The sequence below is a fragment of the Gymnogyps californianus genome, chromosome 1 (assembly GCF_018139145.2).
Source record: "Gymnogyps californianus isolate 813 chromosome 1, ASM1813914v2, whole genome shotgun sequence".
In the NCBI taxonomy this organism is placed as follows: Eukaryota; Metazoa; Chordata; class Aves; order Accipitriformes; family Cathartidae; genus Gymnogyps; species Gymnogyps californianus.
In genome coordinates this window covers 45,793,397-45,814,443 of record NC_059471.1, presented here as the reverse complement: position 1 = coordinate 45,814,443, position 21,047 = coordinate 45,793,397, and the positions used below count along the sequence as shown (strand labels likewise).

Genomic DNA, 21,047 nt, shown 5'->3' with positions numbered 1-21,047 from the left:
TGCTTAAAAGAACAAGAGAACATAGCTTCAAGAAGTCTGCCTGCATGTTCATCACTAGGTAGTATTTTCAGAACAATTACAGAGGATTTTCTCTTGATTACTATTCTTGTCAAAGACCACAGTAACATGAACATCAGCCAACTGCTGGGATGACCTGTTCCTTTAGATTTTTTCACTTAGAAGCCCACTCAATGTGCAAAAGGAGACAGCAGATTTGAATGACCGCATGTATGAACCACAAAGAAGGAGAAAGACACAGGCGTCTAAATAAGATGATTGTCTAATCAGGATTTGGAACTAGCCTATGGGATTCAAGACTCATTTTTCAAGTCTTCTGGAGAGCTGTAGCACACAGTGAAGAAAATTTGTATTTCTTCCCCATCCAGAAAAGACAGAAAGACAACAAATACCAGCATCTTGGGTAGCTTACAGAAGCTTATGTTATGGTTTCAACCTTAGTATAATAAATAAGTTTTGGTAGTATGGATTAGTGGACATCACTTTTCCAATTTATCTCTTCAAAAGAAAAAAAACCTGAAAAATAACGACCAGTAGACTTGAAACTGATTTGAAGAAAAATGCAAAAAGTTTAGTGCTCAAAGTGATGGTTCTGAGAACATCTTCTCAGCTGTAATTTGTTCTCAAGGTATTGAGATAACGCTCAATGATAATAATATAGCATATCTTCATGAATACTCAGTCTTGTATACAAAAGTGACAGCCAAGGTTGTCGTGCCCTCTAATTTTGGATACCACATTAAAAGCGCCTAAATGACTGAGTCCCAATTTTTGAGAGGATTTGACTGTCTTCTCTGCTAATCTGGACATACAAATTAAATAATAAACAATTGCTGACTGCTGTGAGAAGTCAATTTTAATTGACTTGTCTCAGGTCAATACCCATTAGTTCATGTTATTTAAACAGCACCTCTACATTTCTTCCTTTATTCTTCACTAGCAGATTTCCAGTCAGTAATTTTTCAAATGGCACTTCCCAAAGTTTTTACTATACAAATGATAACCCTTCCTACTCCCTCTTGTTGAACTGAGAAATTCCTTGATTTTACCTTTCACCACTGCATGCTGCCCTCTCCTCATGAACTACAACAGTCTTCTTTCTTGTTGTTGCACTAACCTTCAGAAACTCAATGGTACACCCCTATATCACTGTTTGCCCAATCATATCAGCTGGTCTAATAAAGTATATTTCATCACCTACACAGTTTATCTTGCTAATGCACTTAGACCATTATCCCAATCTAAAAGTCAGTATTCCATTTTCATGCATTTGAAATCTTTCCATCTTCAAATGTTGCCAACTTAGAACAAAACTGTTCATCAACTTTGATGTGCAACCGGTTTCTTTTCCCCAAAACTGCTTTTCTGGGACAAACGCACAATTGTGAAAAAAAAATTTGTCTTGCTCTCATGGACATACTGAACAAGTCCTCACCGCATCCTGCTTAAAATGTACTTATGAAAGACCACATTATAAAAACAGGTTCAATGTTACATGACAGATTTCAGGCAACTTCTTCCAACTAAATCTTGTATTTTTATTATTTACTTACACTTGCTCTTGAGAGAAAGGAGTGAAGCAAGAATTCTCACAAACCAGTTTAGTAGAATGCTCTGCATTACAGGTAGTGACTGGGAAAGGAAAACACACCACTTGTGTTAAGAAACTGGCATCAAGAGTCTGTCAGGTTCTGGAAGAAGAGCAGTAAAGACTGATAAGGAAAAGACAATTGTACAGAACCTTGAGGAATAAAAAGTTTCAGATGCATCTAACTGAAAGATCATGACAAAAGTAACTCAAGTCTAGGAGAAGAAAAACCTCAGGGGTTTAACTATACAATTTCACTCACAAGGAGTTACAAGAAGCCAAAGAAAAACACATTCAAAAATGAAGTTTACACAACAGAACGTTAGGTATGGTTTGGATTCAATAAATTTTGAAGTAAAGGGGATAAAGCGATGCAATTGCCATTGGGTAGTTTAGGCGTCTAATTTCTATTTTGAAGCATGGAACATGCTTGAGCAAATGTACTGTGTAGGCCTGTGAAAGGCATTTGAATCCTGGTTAAAATACTGCAATTAAAACAAAGACCACTGGAATGATCATCACAAGGTTCAGCAAGATTATTTCTGGCTCATTCTCACAGAACAGTGACATCTCTATTCATGCTCAATATACTGCAGTGAGTTGACAGTATTTGAAATGCTCTGGAGTTTCACAGTTGAACATACATAGCTTAATTTAGATCAAGGTATCCCTTGTCCAGAATAATGAAAAAGAATTTCTATAAGAAAGGTGCTGAGGGACTGTCTTGAGTGCTGACCCAAGAACGGAGAAGAAGTTCCTTTGCTAAGCATTGCCTTATGTATTTTTCTACCATGCTGTCATGGTAGACAAGCTGTCTCAAGCTTATTAACTCTATGTCCCCAACTATAGCTAGAATACACAAGTGTCAGGTGAGGTACAATTCCAAGCTGCAGGACAGTAGCATCTCATTTTGAATGGGAGGATGTCAAGCAAGAAGGTGAAATTCAGAGACAGGCTCTATCAATGACCAGAGTATCTGGATACAGAATGTTTATACAAACACAAATCTCCCTTTAGATCCATAAACAAGAGAGATTATTCAGCAGTATGCTGCTCTAAATAAGTATTTCTTCGTTTTTTTTAAAGAACAGGAACTTTAGTCTGAGACAGAAAGTAAATGGGGGGGGGGGAAAAAGCATGTTTTCCAACTTGAGAAGAGTAGGAAAGAAAAAAGAATTAGATGAGCTTGACATATAAAAGGCAGCAAAATGATCCTAAGGCAAGCAGAGACACTAAACCAAAAGAACAAATGAGCTGGAAGAACAAGAGATCACTACAAGGATTGAGGAAAAGTTAACATTACTAATGAAGCATGTTGTTACCTATAGCTTAAAAATTTGCCACATCTATTGCAATTTATCACGTTTGCATAGAACATTTCAGGACAGTATTTTCAATTTTTTTTTTTTTTTTTCCTATGTTCTTAACTCATCTGGAGACCTACTCTAAAAAGTTGTATTGGGTCTGGCTGAGTTAGGGTTAATTTTCCCCATAGCAGCCCTCATACTGCTGTGCTTTGTATTGGTAGCTAGAAAGGTGTTAACACACCAATGTTTTGGCTACTGCTGAGCAGTGCTCCCACAGCATCAAGGCTGTCTCTCCAACATTGCCCCCCCTCACCAGTAGGCTGGGGGGTGGGCAAGATCTTGGGAGGGGACATAGCCAGGACAGCTGACCCAAACTGACCAAAGGGTTATTCCATACCATATGACATCTGCTCAGCAATAAAAGCTAAGAGAAAGGGGGAGGGGGGGGGGGCATTCATTATTATGACATTTGTCTTCTGGAGCAACCGCTATGTGTACTGAAGCTCTACTTCCCGGGAAGTGGCTGGGCATTGCCTGCTGATGGGAAGTAGAAAATAAATCTTTTGTTTTCCTTTGCTTCAGCGCATGGCCTTTGCTTTATTAAACTGCCTTTATCTCGACCCACAAGTTTTTTTCATCTTATTTTCTCCCCCTCCTGTCCTGCTGAGGAGGGGAATGATAGAGCAGCTTGGTGGGCACCTGGCGTCCAGCCAAGGTCAACCCACCACAAAAATCAAGGGAAGTTTTCAAGTAGGGAAAGTGGTTTTATTTAAGGAGCATAAATACAATCTCCCATCATTAAGACTTTCGCTTTTAATTTTGAAACAATCTATTTTCTGTCTGTCAATGTTTAAATAGCTAAAAACGTACTTAGAACTACAAGAGAGTTCAACTGTATTTTAAACACAATATAAAGGATGTTTTCCCCCACCCCCTTAAATTTAAGTGCATAGATTTCCTTAATAAAAGCAATACTGGAACATTTTCATACAACGCTGAGACCAGTTCAGCCTCTTTGTACATCTAGCAGAATGATCAGAGCTATACTAATAATACTTGTTGATGGGCATTGACAGGACAAAACTTGAAGGACAAGGTAGTATTTATTATCAAGCCAATTGAGACAGCTATAATGCCCAAAATGCTGTCTTTTTTTGCATATTAAACTACTTTACATATAGTTTGTGTGTTCTTGAATCTTCTTGGAAAGGTATGTTATACAAAAGTGTAAAGACAAGAACAACATTTTAGTTACCAATAAATATCAGACTACATTGTATTCAGTGATAAATCTTTGCACATAGGACTTAATTGTAATCTGTCAGAGACAGTCAGGATCTCCAGGGAGTTAACAAGTAATATTTTAAAACTATTTTTAGTGGCAAGATTCTGTTTTGCCAGATACAGTTGTATTGAAGGCCACTTATTTTTTGAATGAATTTTTTGAACATTTTCAAAGCAAATGCTCACTGCTAACAGATGAGGAGTTGTTTTTAGAAATTTTCTGAAGTAAATAAAACTCTCAACTTGCCAACAGTGGTTTTCTAGTATAATCACAACAGATTATGCTGTAATGTCCATCCTTGGATAAGTCATGGTTTATTTAGTTTTGAAGTAAACTCATGGTCAATTAAATTTTTTGTTCTAGGCAGGCACACTCAAGCTCAAGTCTTTCTCAATAAGTCTTTTGTTAACAACAAGCTTATATAGGTCAAATTCATACAAGATCTCAGTTTCAAATTACAGAAATATGATGTAGAATTTTCCAAGTTTTGCTAAACAAACAAAACAGTCCCCAGGTAAAATGTCAGAAGTTTGCCAATGTTAATGGCATAAATATTAAATGTGGGGAGGAAGCATGAGTTGGGGAGAACTTAACTCTGTGCTAAACTCCATGCCTCCTCAAATCCCAAGGTATTTAACTAGCTCCAAATGATAACATCAAGAATGTTCCATAGTTCTGAAGATTAAAAGAGAGCTAGATACTTAATAATAGCAATTACTACTCACATAAAGAGAAAGGAGTCTGGGAAAAGGTCTCATCTTGAGATACTTATCAGGATAAAAATATAAAAGCCATAAAGAAATGGAAGCATTTGGACACTGATTTTTAATAGCAATAAAACATTAAGAAGGATTTCCACATCTGGAAAGACAGGTCTCTATGAAAAAGGAAATTATTTGGACCATGGTCAGAATAGTTATTTCACCTCAGTAAAAAATCCACATACCTCAAATAAGAATTTCTAGTAACACAGGTGAGATGTGGTCATTACCAAAGAATGATAAAAACAAAATCATTGTCCCAATTTTGCATGTAAGACCATTCACTTCTACATACCAAGATTTTTGTGTGTGTGTGTGTGTGTGTACTAAAAGTGTGATCACTCCTTAAAAGCAGGATGAAATACCACTAAACCACTCTTTCAGTTTAGTGTTTCTGATGGTGGTCCTAGGACAGTTTAGAAATAGTGGCTGTGCATGTAATTTTTTTCTACATTTTCAAGATACATCTGTGCCCCGTGAGTGAAGAAGAAAAAAAGTGTAAGTATGGTATTTGATGACAAGCTTTTCTTATTAGAATGTCTTCACCTTCAACTAGAATGTATGTCTAAAAACTGGATAAAGAAACAGATGTCAAGTGAGAAAGTAAGCCAGCCCCTTGGGATTACAGGAAACATTTCATCTTTACTGAAATACCCAGGGACCACTAAGCAAGACTTAGAATGAAAGAAAAGGAGACTAGGTTTAGGATATGAGAACATAAACCAGGTCTCAAACACAGAAGAAATAATATCATGTGACAAAGAATCAGAAGCCCCTTGGTTTAGCACATCCAAATGAAAGATCATGAAGATGAGGTGAAAAGAAGAGGCTGGATGTGGAGCCTATGGCGAAAAAAAAAAAGCCACTTCATGAAGGGCAAACTTCATCTATGCTTTGAAAATGATTTGGCACATGTATTGAATCAAAAATACCTGGACAGCAAAGCATGGAGTGATGTACTTTTGCTGTCCGACATGGGGGGAAGAAAACAAAAAAAGGAAGAAAGAAATCCTAAGAATGGTTGAGAAAAGACCCCAACAAAAAATGATGCCTTGAAGACCGAAGTTACATGGCAGAAGGCCAGTCGTGTCAGAGTAAGAAAAGACTGAAGATGGACTACACTTACAACAGAATGAAGCCCAACAGATGGAAGGCGTATCAAGGGCCGCCAACGACGAAGACGGATTGACGGACTGGTAGCCTTTGCAGGACCTACATGATTACGTTTGGCCCAGGAGAGGGATGCAGAGTGACACAATGGTGAAGCCTTCGTTCTGCTGTGGCTAACCTGAGGCTGCGATGAGGATGGTGGTGAAGACAGCGAGGACGATGACGACTACATAAACATTAAAAAAGAACATACTTAGCCCACTTAAACTTGAAGTAACATACCTAAAAAGGCAACTGCAAAGATGTCCACTATTTATCACACTGTCCTTTAACTGATCAAATCACACAGATAATAATCAAGAATGTGTTGAATTTGAATGAGAAGACAAAAGAACAATGAAAATAAGCAGACATGGTCCAAATCTGAAGTTTATCACCAGATAAACTAGAGGTTATTCACACCCAGTGAACTTCATAATATGAACACAAGTTAACTGACTCATTCAAGAGACAGACTGTTGGAAAGTGAGGAGGGAGGAGATTTAAGTATCATCTCATGGAAGGAATAGTTGAGAACAGAGAGTGATCAGTTTTGTCTACAGCTACAAAAACTGTAAGCAACAGTTCTTTGGTAATTTGGGAAAGCTACGTTGTGCTACTCTGGGATTTAAAATGAATCAATTAACTACTGTAACAGAACCCAGAGTTTCTTTACTGTTCCATGTCTAACATAAGAGGAAAGCAAAGGAAAAGGGAAGCTTACCGTGGTGAGGTATGCAACTTCCTAAGTTTTTCACCTATTCTTCTAAAATAGCAGGCCAGTGGCAGTATTGCCATTAACACTCAGGATCCCTTTAGTATCCGTGGAAGCAGTAGGACTATGTTAAACCATTCAAATTGTTACTATTAGAAGAAAGACCACAGAAGTATTAAAAATGACTCTCAGCTGCAACTGACAAAGTTACAGTAAATATATTAAGACCAGAAAGGACCATTGTGATGATTTAGTTTTGATCTTCTGTCCCACACAGGCCACAGGACCAATCAAGTTCAAGTTTTGTTTGGATCAGAACACACTCACAAAACAAAAACAAACATTCAAGCTTAACAATTTTTTACCACTGAAATAAATCAGAACAAATCAAAATTTCAATCAATCCTGTCTATAGCTACAGAGACAGTAACATATTCATACAGTTTACTAAATACATTAGTGCTAAATGAAAAGGCAACCTTTCTAGTTCTGCTTAATGATGATATGAGCATGGAACAATGGATTACATTAGTTCATCTGGCCACGATGTCAAACCAGGGGCTCACCTTCAGCTTATCATCCACCATTACTTTCTCCTCTCAGCACATATAAAAATCTCCAATGTCATCTTCAGTCTTTCAGAGAACCCCTCACCTTCTGTCAGGAAAACTTTATCTTTTGTGCTAATTACACAGCTTTTATTTGGCCTCAGAAAAATACTCCTTTGTTTGAAGCTAACCTAAAGGGCAATCCAGATTGTCCTGTGTTGATGTCTTGTGCTTTACTACCCCTTGCTCTTTTTACACTGTCTGTAGGTTTTGGGGTATATTTTTATGTTGTCTTCCATGTCACTGATACCGGTTGTTTAACAGTACAGGTCTTAGAACCAATCCCTGCAGAGCTCCAGTAGCAAACATACTTACTCATCAATGATACCCCACTTAGCTGCACTGAGACCTGCCAGCTGCTTGTGAATCCATTAAAGTTATGCAAGCAGAATAGAAACTGCAGTTCCTTAAGGTATGTCCCACATTAGACTTCAAAAACTGAGCATTAGATAGCTTCTCTGAAAAAAAAAAATTTCACTCTTTTTAATCAATGCATAAGTGCCAGTCAAAACCGTTTACTATCTTCGTATTATTTTTGAAGCAATTCATCTTCTTTCCAGTTCAATTTTATTTTTTTTCCTTTTCTTATCAAGAGTGGGACAATGAATTGGTTCTTTCCGCTCCCATATTGCTGACCTTAAAGAACAAAGACAGGGATAGGAATTCTTCATGAAGAGCAAGCATTAAGTACAGTAGAAACTGTACAGCTCAGAGATAAGCATGGAGTGTTATCAAGTCTCATACCCCATCCAGAGAATAGAGTTTTCCACAGGTTTGTCACAGGGTTTTTTTTCCAATTAGCTTCTGATTTTCAAGCATTCTGATCCACCCCTAATCTCAGCAGCTCCACATAAAAGAGGACAAAACCAGAAAACCTCCAGCCCAAAAATCTAACTATATGAAGAAAGAGGAATGTAGCAATGACAATACTTCTATGAGTTAGAGAAGCTTACAAGAGTTTAATGGCTATAATAGTTTATCTGTACTACCGATTGTTTTTTTCAAATTCTTCACCTGAAGAACTGATTTAAAATGAGACGTTTTACATTTAGATAATGTTATCAGATGGCTTTAAAAACACTTTATTCTCAGCTTGCCTAAGAAGATTCCAAAAGATGACTTATAAAACACTGCTCCTAGAAGTCCTCACAGTCCACAGACCTCCCTATGGAGGGAGGAACCTGTAAGATTAGAACCTGCTGTGGGGCAGAAATTTAAGAGCTTTGCTGACTAGACAGTTCATGATAAAAGGCAAGACACACTACATTATGTTTTACAATTTTGTAAGCTGCTGCTATCAAAACAGACAAGATTGTTAAGTCTTCCTGGAATCTGCAATATAGTAACTGTTTACTTAGAAACAGTTAAAAAAATGAAACTGAAAAAACTTGTTGAGAGTAGGAATTTACCCCGGCTTTGATGCATTCCATTGACTGGAAGCTGTTAAACTGTATACTTTTGCTCTGAAAAAAGCCCTATCTTTTAGCACTCCTAGTGTAATTACTAGGAAACCATTAATAAGAATTTGAACAATATCAAATTTAAGATTTGTTTAACAGTACAGGGATGACCAGAGTATTGAAAGATGTTTTTTATAAAGCCTTTTTTACTTTTGTTACCATTTTTACCACAATTCTTCACTTTTACCATTCTTAACGATTGCACTTATTTCTTTGTTTTCTGGCTAATATTGCTAAAATAATGAGAATATATGAAAAAAGCCCCTTGCCTGAATATAATGAGACCAGAAAAGACTTTAAGCTCTCAAAACTGAATTTATAACCTAGAATGCAGTTTAAGGCAACTAATATTTTAATATTTCTAGGTCAGTATTTGTCCTCATTTTAAATTCCATTCGTTGAATCTTTTTATCCTTTATTTCCTGTACTAGTGGGTCCCCTAGTGAGATCAACCAAGACAAAGAGAAACTTCCTCCCCACTGAAAATATACTTTTGCATTTGTAAGAGTGAAATTTCGACAGACAGCATATAGAAATTCTGGAAAAGCAAAGTTAATACTGGATTATGTCTAATTAACAAGGCTGCAATAGCCATAAAATACCATGCATCGCTTTAATAATAAGCACAAATTAAGCTCTATCAACTGAAGTTGTTTTCAACTGAATATTAAAAAAAAATAGAATTACATGTCAATATTAATATGAAATTAATGTTAAATACACATCTCCAAATAAAGTATACAAAGTCATACATTTCACATTTAATTTAAAATGTGGAAGACAAATCATAACTTGAGACACTCTATTCAAACAAGACTTAACAGCTAGAAACTGCAGAGGAGAGAGAATTAGACTAACTTCACAAGATGAAAAGATCACAGGAGCATATTTCTGTGCTGAAAATTGTAGCAGGTCAAATATCTGAAGTGGTAAAACAAAAACCCTGAAAAAAGAATTGAATGTTATTGTCATATAAACCAGTAGTGCATTAAGTTTATGGTTTGTAATGCAAAAAATACACTATAAACAAGTTGAAAGCTTCATGGAATAGGTCCAAAAAAATGTTCAGGCAATTATCATCTGCCCCAATCCAAAACTCATTCCTATATATAGCTGTTATTAAAGCCTAGAGCCATTTAAATCTAAGATCTAAAGGAAACACCTATAAAGTTCGTCAGGCACCACGAGCTGTGCTTTTGCACATACCTAAAAGTGCAGGAGTTTGATAGTGCTGAGTAGCTCATGACTTGGCTCATGCCCAAACCTGTCAGGTTCTAGAAACAGGGATCTGTCTGCTCATCTTGTTTGGGGAACCCAATCCAGCAAAGTATCTCAGTCCATGTCTAATGCACTGAAGGACAAAGCAGCATCTGGTACTGCATCACCATCTCTTTCCAAGAAGGAGTATTTATTACTGATTAACTTGGTAGTGGTTACAAAAATTCATCTATCTGGAAGCTCAAGTTCAGGGTATCCTCTCAGTGGAAAGTTCAAGCCCATGCCACCTTCCTCCAAGGAAGCTTCCCTGTCTATTAGCTGACAAACTATGCTGGGACTTTCTTCTTTCCTCCATTTTGAGGTTGTGTCACTGTGTAGAAAGAAATGCTAGTTGCACTGGGACAGAGATCAAACGAGCTTTAACTGCATACCAACATCACTGGAAACTCGGGAAACAGAAGGAGATACAATACTTTTAATCCTGGTCTTTGCTTCATATGCGCAACCTTGGGATCAGAGGCCCTGCCACATGTTCTGCATCTGCTCAGTTGAGTCGGTCCATGAGCGTGCAATAACTCCTCCCAACAAACTAAGTGTTTGTGGCCTCGTTATACAGTTCCTGTACCGTAAGTCCTGTAGTAGAGATGGGGGAAGGTTGAAGTGACAAGAAAAATTGCAACTTTTCCAGCCAAATGGGCAATAAGAGTTATTATAGCTTTAAACATTATATTCAGAGAGGATGTACTTAGTATCTATCATTTTTCCCCACCACCTTTTGAAGCTTTTTGTTTTGCTTAAGTAATTGCTCATTACTGAATTAAACACAATGTTTTCAAGGGTCTGTATTACAGTTCAAAGTGTAATAGCGTTTTTCTTCCTTAGAAGTCATTATCCTTAGTGGGCTTTTTACATGCAAATTAAATCCATGCATCACACTGTCTGAAAAAATCCTCTTCCTCCTCCTTCCTTCACAAGTGTTTTTAATCTTTTAACAGCATTTCAAGCCTGTTTTGGTGGTAGTGGTGAAATCTTGAGAGACATTAAGTTCCTTCAAGCTTTTATAAGAAGATAAGCAGCCAGACAGGGAAGAGGAGCCTGACAAAGGAAGTATTCCACAGAGGCAGAAGCTGCTTCATGAGCTCATCTCCAACAGTACACCACAGAATTCACACAAACAAGAGACATTATGAATATTTCAGCTCCAAGAAAAGCCTTGTTCCTAACTAGAACTTCCTTACATGCAACAAAAGCCTACACAACATGCAAATTCTTAGGAAGTTAAGGTTCATAAACTCCACTCCTCACAGACCTGCTTGTTTTGTCAACATTACAATTATCAGCATTAATATGCTTGAAACTGAGACTACAGTTTTTAAACTGAATTGGGCTACATCTGCTAGTTAATCAACTTCTGCACCAGTAAGTTTAATTAGTGTTTCTGCAGCTGGTAAAAAGAAAGTCTTTACAGTATTCTCCATGTCAGTTTAATCCATGATTAAGAATGGACAGTATCCCAAGAGTATTACTTTGCTAGCCATATGGGTAAAGACAGAGCTTAAAGACGAGAAAAATGGTGATATCAGAGCACCCAAAATAATCTTTCCAAAATTAGTGATAATTTATCTCTCTCTGAAGACCTAAATTTAAAGTTCTATGGCCTATGTTAGGCAAAAGTCAAGCTAGATTATCACAATGGTGACTTCTGTGATCAAAAATTAGTGGAATTACAAAAAAGAAAATTCCAAAGGTTAGGGAGCTCTGCAAAACCTAAGTTAACTAGATTTTTTCAAATAGTTTTTCCTCCGCGAGATATTTTTTCTTAAATAAATTGAACAGCATTGTTACATACCCAGTTACCATATTTTTAGAGTGCTTCCTTGAGCAAAGTCAGTTGATGCAACATCAATTCTCCGATTAGTTTTAGCCCACTGTCTAGCTTCAGCCATATTGGTAAAATGTTGGCAGTCTTAAGGATTGTACGTTCTTATAATTTTTTTCTCCCAAATTAGTGGTTGGATAAAGGAAAAAAAAAAAAAAAAAAAGAGAGCGCCAAATCAGTTTCTCTTCTGCCTGAGGGAAAGAGGTTGAGTGTGAACTCAACCATCACTTGTCATGATCAGCCTGCTAAAATGCCAGTGAGCAAACACATGGCTAGAGCCTGCTGCTTACTGTCTCTTACACAGGTAGTGCAAGAACAGCACTGGAAGCGTTATGGATTGGAGAGATGCAAAAAAAAAAAAAAAAAAAATAAATTATGGCAGTTGATTGGTAGAGATGTTGGATGCAAAACTGTAGAAACATTTTGTTACTTTCACTTGTTATTTATTTCTTATATACTTGTTATTTAAATTCATGGGCTGCTTTATGGGTGCGAATATCCTCTATAATTATGCTTCATCCTAGGAATCAGAGTCCCTTCATACAGATTTTACAGTTAAGCATAAGACCCAGAATAACAATTCAGAGCAATACTGTATTAATACCTTATTAGTTATTTGCTCAGTAAAGCATAGAAATCATTGATGCATGTCTCGAACACTGACACATTAAATAACATGGCAATGCAATGAGTCAAAGACTAACGAAGTATAATTTCTGAAACACTTCACATGATTCTAGTAAGCTCATTTTTACACTTTTACTGTGTAGGCTGTAAAAGAGAAAAAGGTATAGCTAACATTTTTAGGCAACTTCATCGTCTTTACAGGAGAGATTACATGCTTGTTCTGTAATACTAAGCTAAACAAAAATCATCTTAGAAACAGTTATATAATTGATTTTATATTCTCCCGAGATGCAGATGTTTCTTTACAAGACTATGGATTATTCAGAAGAAACACTGAGGAATATGGGCTATTTAAGAAAGAAATCCCACCATATGTTCTTGGCAGGAGTGAAAGGGAAGCTCCTTTATGTTTCTTCTCTAACAATAAATTTTAATGCCCCAGGGAACCAGAGATCTTTGAAAGTTCAAGTTTTATCGCAGTTGAGAACAGAGTGCCTTGACTCTACTTAGTTCTTGCCAATGTTAACGACTGTTACTGTGATCAAAGTCTAACTTAGTGCATTCCAAGCAAGATTATAGTTCTCAAGGCACACTAAACAAGTTTACAGACTACAGTTTGCAGTTATGGTTTGAGTTAAGGAAGAAATCAAGCTGTGGTAGCTTTTTTAGTGGCTGCCAACTTCAGCCCATGTTAAAAATATTCCTGATCATACTTGTGAACAAAAAGTGTATCTAAGTAAACATACTGATGTGCACAAGTATTTCAGTTTTTTGTGAACGTCTGAGACCAGTTCTTACTTGTGACTTTTATACTGACAGAGTCAAACACCAATTTTGATTTTCAAAGGCTAATTTTTCCACCATCAGTATTTTTGATAGAGGTCTAATGAGGTGCAAGAATGTTGCTTTCATTTGAAGTGGCAGCTCAGATGCAGCACCTCAGTCTGCTCAGTTCTGAACCTCATTTAGCCCAACATATAGTACTAGTAGCCAAAGCTGTCAGTTGTTAAATAGATGTATGAAGTGTACTAAAAAAAAACCCCCAAAACCAAACAACAAACAGGAGGAGTTAGAGAACCAAAGGCAGTGTATTCTGTGCTCCCTGAAATAGTTGATACATTTTATATTCCATTCTGTTTTCTTCTCTCTTCCATAATAACTAGTAACTGAAACACTGTACGTTAAACTTCATTTAGTTGGACATTCTCAATAGCCTCTAAGGAAGAGGAAAGAAAAAACAGGAATTTGAGAGCTCCTAATTTTCTCCAAAGAATTTAGGCCATGAACAAAATCAAAAGCACTCATTATTCTCTAACCAATATCTAACACAGGTATTTCAAGTGGCCATTTCACTTGTATTTATTTGCTTGACTGAAACATTATTTTGAGCTATACTGTAATAACATTTAAAGAAGTAAACTTCCCAAAGACCACAAATCACATTCTGCTAAGCAGTAATGCATAATCCATGCTAAAACTCCCCTGTCCAAAAAAATTTCAACCTCAAACACTAAAGTGGTTCCATATGCCACAAGTACCACAGGACATAATAAAAAGTTCACTCTATCATTTGAGCTTTATAACAAAAAGAGATATGGAAAGGCATGTGTCAGCAGTTAGTGATACCTTGATGTTGCACAAACAGCCTGCCAATTACTTAACACCACAACTATTTGAGTATTTGCTATCCATAGCAGCAAAGGCTGATCTAAGTCTAGTCTGTTAAGCCTTTTCCTCTCTTCGCAGGAGTGTGCTTCTAACGCCTCTGTGCCAGCATTAGCTCCTACAAGGCTATAGGATGAGCTGTTTCAGGAAGCTGTTTGGGAAGCTGATGGAAGGCAGAAGATATTGTAGGCAATCTGACAATCCAGAATTATATCAACAGCCACAGACACACACAGCTGGCTAAAACTTCAGATACTATTACCAGAATAGTATTTGAACAAGAGTTAAGCACGTCAAAGCCTTTAGAAATGCAGAAATTGAATACAGATTATTCTCTAGATCTAATTACTTGACTAAAGGCCAATTAATCTTTTTAAAAGTACTTTATATGGTATAGCTTGCCACATTTTCCTTACTGTAGAATTGAGCTGTAATGAAGCATAGTTGCAAAGTAGTGGATATGGATGTCAGTAATACGAGAGCAGAACAAAAATATCTTGCTACTCACGTTATTATATTCACATATTAAAAAGGTCATTCATTTCAAGAATCAGTATAGATAATATTTTCTACCTGGAATAACTTCCCTCAAGCTATCATAGCATATCATTGTTTAATTAAGTAAAACAATTTCTACTGGTTTATTTCTATAACAAGCGTGCCTTCGCATTTTCCTCCTTTCCTATTCTCTCAGAAAACTATACAGTAACTTTTTATTATTAATGAAAATGAGTAGGTAGGATACAAAATAAGCTTCTTCCCCAACTCTAAATTCAAAAGGGCTATTTGCTCTGCAAAAGACTCTAGACTGAAGTCTCTCCCATGTAATGACATGTTTTCCTGTTTTCAAAAAATTCTCCGCTCAGATTTTCTGATCTGTTACTTGAAAATAGTTACTATGGTTGTTTTGAAAGAAAGCAACCCAAGATAGTAATACAAAAAAGTTAGATATGAACCTAACCCTGATCAGTGCTATTAACTGCTACTTTTCCTCCCTCAGATTTTGCTGTAACTTATTCATTAATGATCACTGTAGATTAGACAGCTAATGCAGATGCTCTAGCATCCACAAACTGTATTGTCTTTTTAATATTTTTGGAGCGTTGTGGGTTTTTGTGTTGTTTTTTTCTTTTAATATAAGAAGGTATCAGAAATGTTAAGATGTGTGGTAGTACAGGGTTTCAGCAGTTCATGGACTGCTGAAGGAGGCACAGGAAGAACAAAAAGAAAAAGAAAAAAACAAATGCAAAACAAACAAACAGAAAAACTCAAACACTGCTCAGTATGAAGCAACAGTATAAGGAACAGCTTAAAAGTGTGTGCAGTTCTGCAAAGAAGCAGGTTTTATTTTCCACATCTTCAGACATCCTAGATATTACAAACAAAAGTATATGCTCAGCAGAAGACTCATGAAAGAATAAAGAAGATGCTGAGTAGCTGGCAACTGTTCTAGTCTCAGCAATAGCTGCCTTTCAGGAGCTATCACACCGAAAGGAAAGCAAGCTGGATCCATGAAGCTTTATTGTAAAGACCTAGATCCTTTTTTTGGCAGCTTTGGATATGAAATACCTGCCACTTGAGAAAGTGTAAACTTCAGCAGCATAAAGTTTAACAGAAAGACTGTTACAAGAGTCTTACATTAATTGCCCTCATTACAGTACTGGAACATGGGACCAGAATCAAACCACCCTTGAAACCAACACCACACTTCTCCTGTGGAATTATTCCCAGATCTTACTGCTTGCTACTAAAGTAATTTTAAACAGACCTACATTTTTTACACATAGAAGTACCCATAGGACTGCTTTATCTATTTATTTGCTTTACTGTAGCAAAAAAGTGAGCCATAGAGCCACAGAATCCAAGAGTCTTAACACAGAACTTGAATCAAACCTAGTCCAAAACCTGGCCTGAAGGATAAGTCCAAATTTACAATCCTTTTAATTTGCAAACCTGAAATGAATTAGCAAAATGAAGACTGCTTAACTGTTCTTAAAATTTAATCTCTTTCAAAGAATAAAAAAACTTCTCTATTTTAAAGAAAACATTTAAGTCATTTAACAAAAATCCAGTAAACTTCATTAAAAACCTCACATATTTTAATACAAAAAACCTCCCCAAAATACTCAGTTCTAATCCAGTCTATAGATGGCCTGTAAAAGTTTTAAATGCAATACCAGAAGTTATATAAAATGGCTAGGAACACAGCCTTTTTTTTTTTTTTCTCCTTTTGAAACTAGGCAAATTAATCACAGCTATCAAACTTGGGAACCCTGTTAAAGCACCCATCAAGGCACAACACTCTATAGTTCTCAGCTTCAATCCATTTGCTTAGCAATTCATCTTAACGTTTCATCTAAATAGATCACACATTAATGATAAATCCCAGAAGAAAACTGACCACTGTAATTATTCTCTTCCAGCAATCACTAACTGGAATGTAGAATCTAACAGTCCACTAATATTAAAGTTACACAAGTAATACCTTGTCAGATACCTTTTTTTCCACATACAAGGTTTCTTAAAAACGTAAGAAATTAAAATAAAAATAATCTGATTACAGATTATTCTAAAACAGAAACAAATCCTACCCACTGGACAAGATGAATAGACGAAATACACAGATACTAAAAAGACAGCATTGCTTTACTCTATTACTGCTAACCTTATATTTCTAGATAGATTTCCTTTATTTCAAGGTTTGAAATACCCACATACACAGAACAGAAACAAAAGCAGAAAATCCACTAGCATATTGTAAAAATGAAGTAGCCACTGAGATGGCTTAGCAAGAATGTCAAGGAGCGATCAACAAATAAAGGCTTTATTTAGAAGCATTAAAGGCTGAATCCTCAAAGATCTGAGAAATCAGAGCCCATGAAAAAAAAAAAGTATTCTCAGAAGATAACCTGTCTGTATTCTTTGCTATTTTTAAACTTTCCACATCTCAAGTTTTCAGAAAATTTTACTTTTATCCCATAATACTGATCTATGGTGTGGTGGTGTGTTTTGCATGGGGGAGGGAAAGAACAGCATCTTGAGAGCAGTTACGTAGTTTCTTAACCAAATCAGCAAGACCGACTGCCATACATCCCACTTTTGGGAGTTATTCTGTCCAACACAGTTGAGCTTAAGCAACATTTTCAGAAGAATTTGAGTGGACAGTAGTATGCAATACCTATCCAAGGGACAGAACTACCCACAGAGCAGGCTATTCTTAGGAAGCATGCAAGCCAAGTTAATCATCCTAAAAGAGCGGGCCTGCATGTTTTCTTAATCTTCAATTTTGTAGGAGACCTGGAAAGGACTTTTTGCTCGCAAAGCTACAGCACTTACTATCATTAAGCTACTATATAAGCTACTTTAGTCAAAGGAAAGATTTATATGCAAAATGCCCTTGCTGTTGGGGGGGCGGAAGGGGAGGGCAGGGGGAGAACAAAAACCAAACAGAGTCATAGGAAGGCAAACATTCCTTTCCAGTGCTCTGAAAGGGAGTAAGTTCTCAGGAAAGTAATCGTAACAATAATGGATATGCAAGAGGAATGGGATTCTCTTCTCTCTTGCTCCAAAGGTGCTAGAGATTATCAACTTACCCTGCAGGACAAGTCAACATCTTTGTATGACCTGCATATGCTAACTTCAGCATCTTCAAGGGCATGCGCTTAACCAGTCCCTCCACCACTACACAAAGAGGTATACAGCAACATTTAAAATGTACCATTGGAAGGAAAAAGACTAGGAGATTAACTCACTCCAACCCTCAATTACACTTCTCAGCATATTCACATTTCAGATTTTGTTTTGCTTAAAAAGAATTGTACTTTAAAGTCAAGCAATTCCTCCTGTAGAGATGAAAGGGGAGGCCTTGCTGCCAATTTAACTACACTATAGCAGGACAGGATCTTCAGGCAATTCGATGTTCCAGTAAGATAACTTGTTTATTTCTTCCCTCCTTGGTTGATGGATCAGAGTTATTCTGAAAAATGGTCCTAGGACATGTATTCAGCCACTGTACTATTTGAACTTTGGAAACAGAAGGACAGGAAAAAGTTATTTTACCAGTCTAAGGAATATCCATACTGAATTACTTCCAGATTCAGTTATGCAAAATGGAATAATAAATATTTGGCAAGGAAACTACCTATTCAATATTTGTGTTTAGACATGGTTGCTAAGACAATCTTGTAAATTTTTATTATGAAAAAAAGTCTTCATCTTGCCACACAATTATTAATCTTTTGTATTGCGGTTATCTTGATCAGGAAAAAAATTAATTTGTGGAAGTTCAAGAAGTTAACTGTCCCTTATTAGGAGATTCCATCATCACTTAGATGCTTCTTGAATCTTTATGAAGACTCTCAGAAACTGTATAGCCCTTGCATTTTCTTTCCCAATCATTCCATAATTTCTGCCAGAAGAATGCATAGACAAACCATTCCCTCAATGAATGTCACAGTACATCAAAACAACTAAAGAAGTTTTTCTCTTTCACAAGGATCTTAGGAAAAGATTCCGTCTTCAGCAACTTGTGGGAATAATCTCCATAGCCTCTCTCTTACTGAGCTTGCCAAGAATATCTAGAAAAGGACTCGTTTATAAAGAAAACAGACCAGATTTTTTCGAGTCTCTCACTTAAAAAATGAAGAGAAACATGAATTTTTCTGATGTTTCTTCTTGAAATATAGAACCTTGATGAATTTAGAGAAAAAGATAAGAAGAAAGAGTAGTGGGGTTTTTTTAAAGAAAATATCACAAAGGAAGTTGAGTATCTATAACAGAAATAGTTAAAACAATTCTCTTAATTTTCATTTCCAGGTGGTGGGGCAAGGGGGAGCAGAAAGGACTGCTTTGCTTTCTCCTGCATTGTTTAGAAGACACTGCACAAGCCATAAGAAGAAAGAAAACCTCACCTACTGTACTTCAAAAAAAAAGAAAGCGGATGAGCCACTGGAGTCACAGCCAAACAAAGGAGGGTTCCTCTCTTTCTCAAGCAAAGCAGTGCTAGCAACAAATCTAATCAATTTCCTTTTTGTGGAACAGATGCTGAAATCTGAACTGGAAAGATGGAAAACTGCCTTAGTATGACTGAAGCAGAAAAATGTTGAATGTTATGTTTATTTTAAGGTTTTTTGTTGGTTTTCGGCTTGGGTGGGTGTTTGGTTGGTTTTTTTTTTTTTTTTTAATATCACCCAATCTGTTGGGGGATAAAAGCTTATAAATATATGTATTAGTGAGAATTTATCTGAATTAGTATTTGTACACAAACAGCATATACACAGTGGCAAACCAAGTATTGTACTATTTCTTTTCCTGAAGTAAAACTTTCCAGACTCATAAAATGTTTGCTCCGCTTGTATGACTACTATGGAACTTACAGTCTCAGCTACAAATTTGCAATATCAAAACCTCAACTTTCATTAAAAATACTATTACTGGCTGTTTTACTCTGAAATGAAGCTTGAAAAGATCATCCATGTTATATAGAAGTTTAAAAAAAACAAACCACAAAAACACCCCAAACAAGCTTCAAGTTTGGTTTCCCTCCCAACAATGCCACTTGATTTTGTTCCCTGATTTTTGACTAATGACACAATACTGCAAACCAAGCAATAATCTCCATTTCACTGTAAACCTTTAATATATGATTGTTTTTATTTCAATTATATTCAACTCAAAGTAGTTATTAACAAAGATTTTTTTTTTAAATGAATACCTCAGTCTGACCTTCATGGGCACTGGATTCATGAGTGACACGAATAGCCTAAAATTAAAACATATTTCAATCAGACTTTAAATGAGAGACTTTCAGTGTTTTAAGAATCACTGTATGCTCTTCATTTTATCAAATGCCATAGATGTAACTATTTTTGTTCAGTGATTGTAATAAATAAATAAAAAATTAATAAACAAATAATCTCCACTTCCAAGGATCTCGGAAGACCAGTATTTCGGTTTCATCATAGTCAATTCAAAGCAAATACCTAACAGTTTGTAATGGCACTTTTACACACAGAAAACACTATGGGCAAGTGTTTTTGTTATATATCACTTCTTGAGCAGACAAAATACTTTAGACAGAAGCTCTGATCAGACATCTTGTGTTCAACATTTCTACAGAAAAAGTCATCAAACCTCTAACTGTTTCTGTTTGTTACTACTTCCCTCAGCCACAAGTTAACACCCTTATTCCTGAGGGCTTCACAGTAAGCTTAAATTGAACTCAGTCTCGGAAATCAAGATTTTCGTTTTGAGAGAGGATCATCATTACCATCAGGAGCAACAGCACCATTCTCCCCTTCCACCACCGGCCAGATGTTTCTGCCACATCCTTTCAAACAGCACTAACGATCTGGCCAACCACACTATCAGCTAGCTCATCTAATTGTTCAGGGTGGTGGGGGAAGGAGATTATATTTCAGCCAAATCAGCTCTTTGTGTGCCCCACACTGCTAGAGCCAAAGAGAGATGACTAGAAGGCACAAATGAAAGGAGGCAGCAGAAGGACCATCCTTTCAGCAATAGCCCCAGATCAGCTTAAATTGACCATTAAACCGCATCCTGAACCCACCAAAAAGATTATGCACACATTTCTCATCCATTTCAAAGTCATTTTAAACTAAGCCAGTGAATTAATATGGATGAGGAACATGGACAAAATCCATTCTGCTGACTGAGCTAGGGGCAGGCAGGAATACTTTAAACTACCAAAGCAGTGTTTTCTTTGTAGCAACTGTCTGATCACAAGCTCACATGTAAAATTGAATTGT

General features: G+C 36.5%; 1 protein-coding gene across 1 annotated transcript in view; it reads right to left on the bottom strand.

Annotated features, from left to right (window-relative positions):
- Nucleotides 1-21,047, bottom strand: part of UCHL3 (ubiquitin C-terminal hydrolase L3) — a 45,002-nt gene that overhangs the window by 7,616 nt on the left and 16,339 nt on the right. Inside the window, exon 5 of the mRNA XM_050898346.1 lies at nt 19,994-20,041. Coding sequence (XP_050754303.1) covers nt 19,994-20,041 — 48 coding nt within the window. The remainder of the gene's footprint in view (nt 1-19,993; nt 20,042-21,047) is intronic.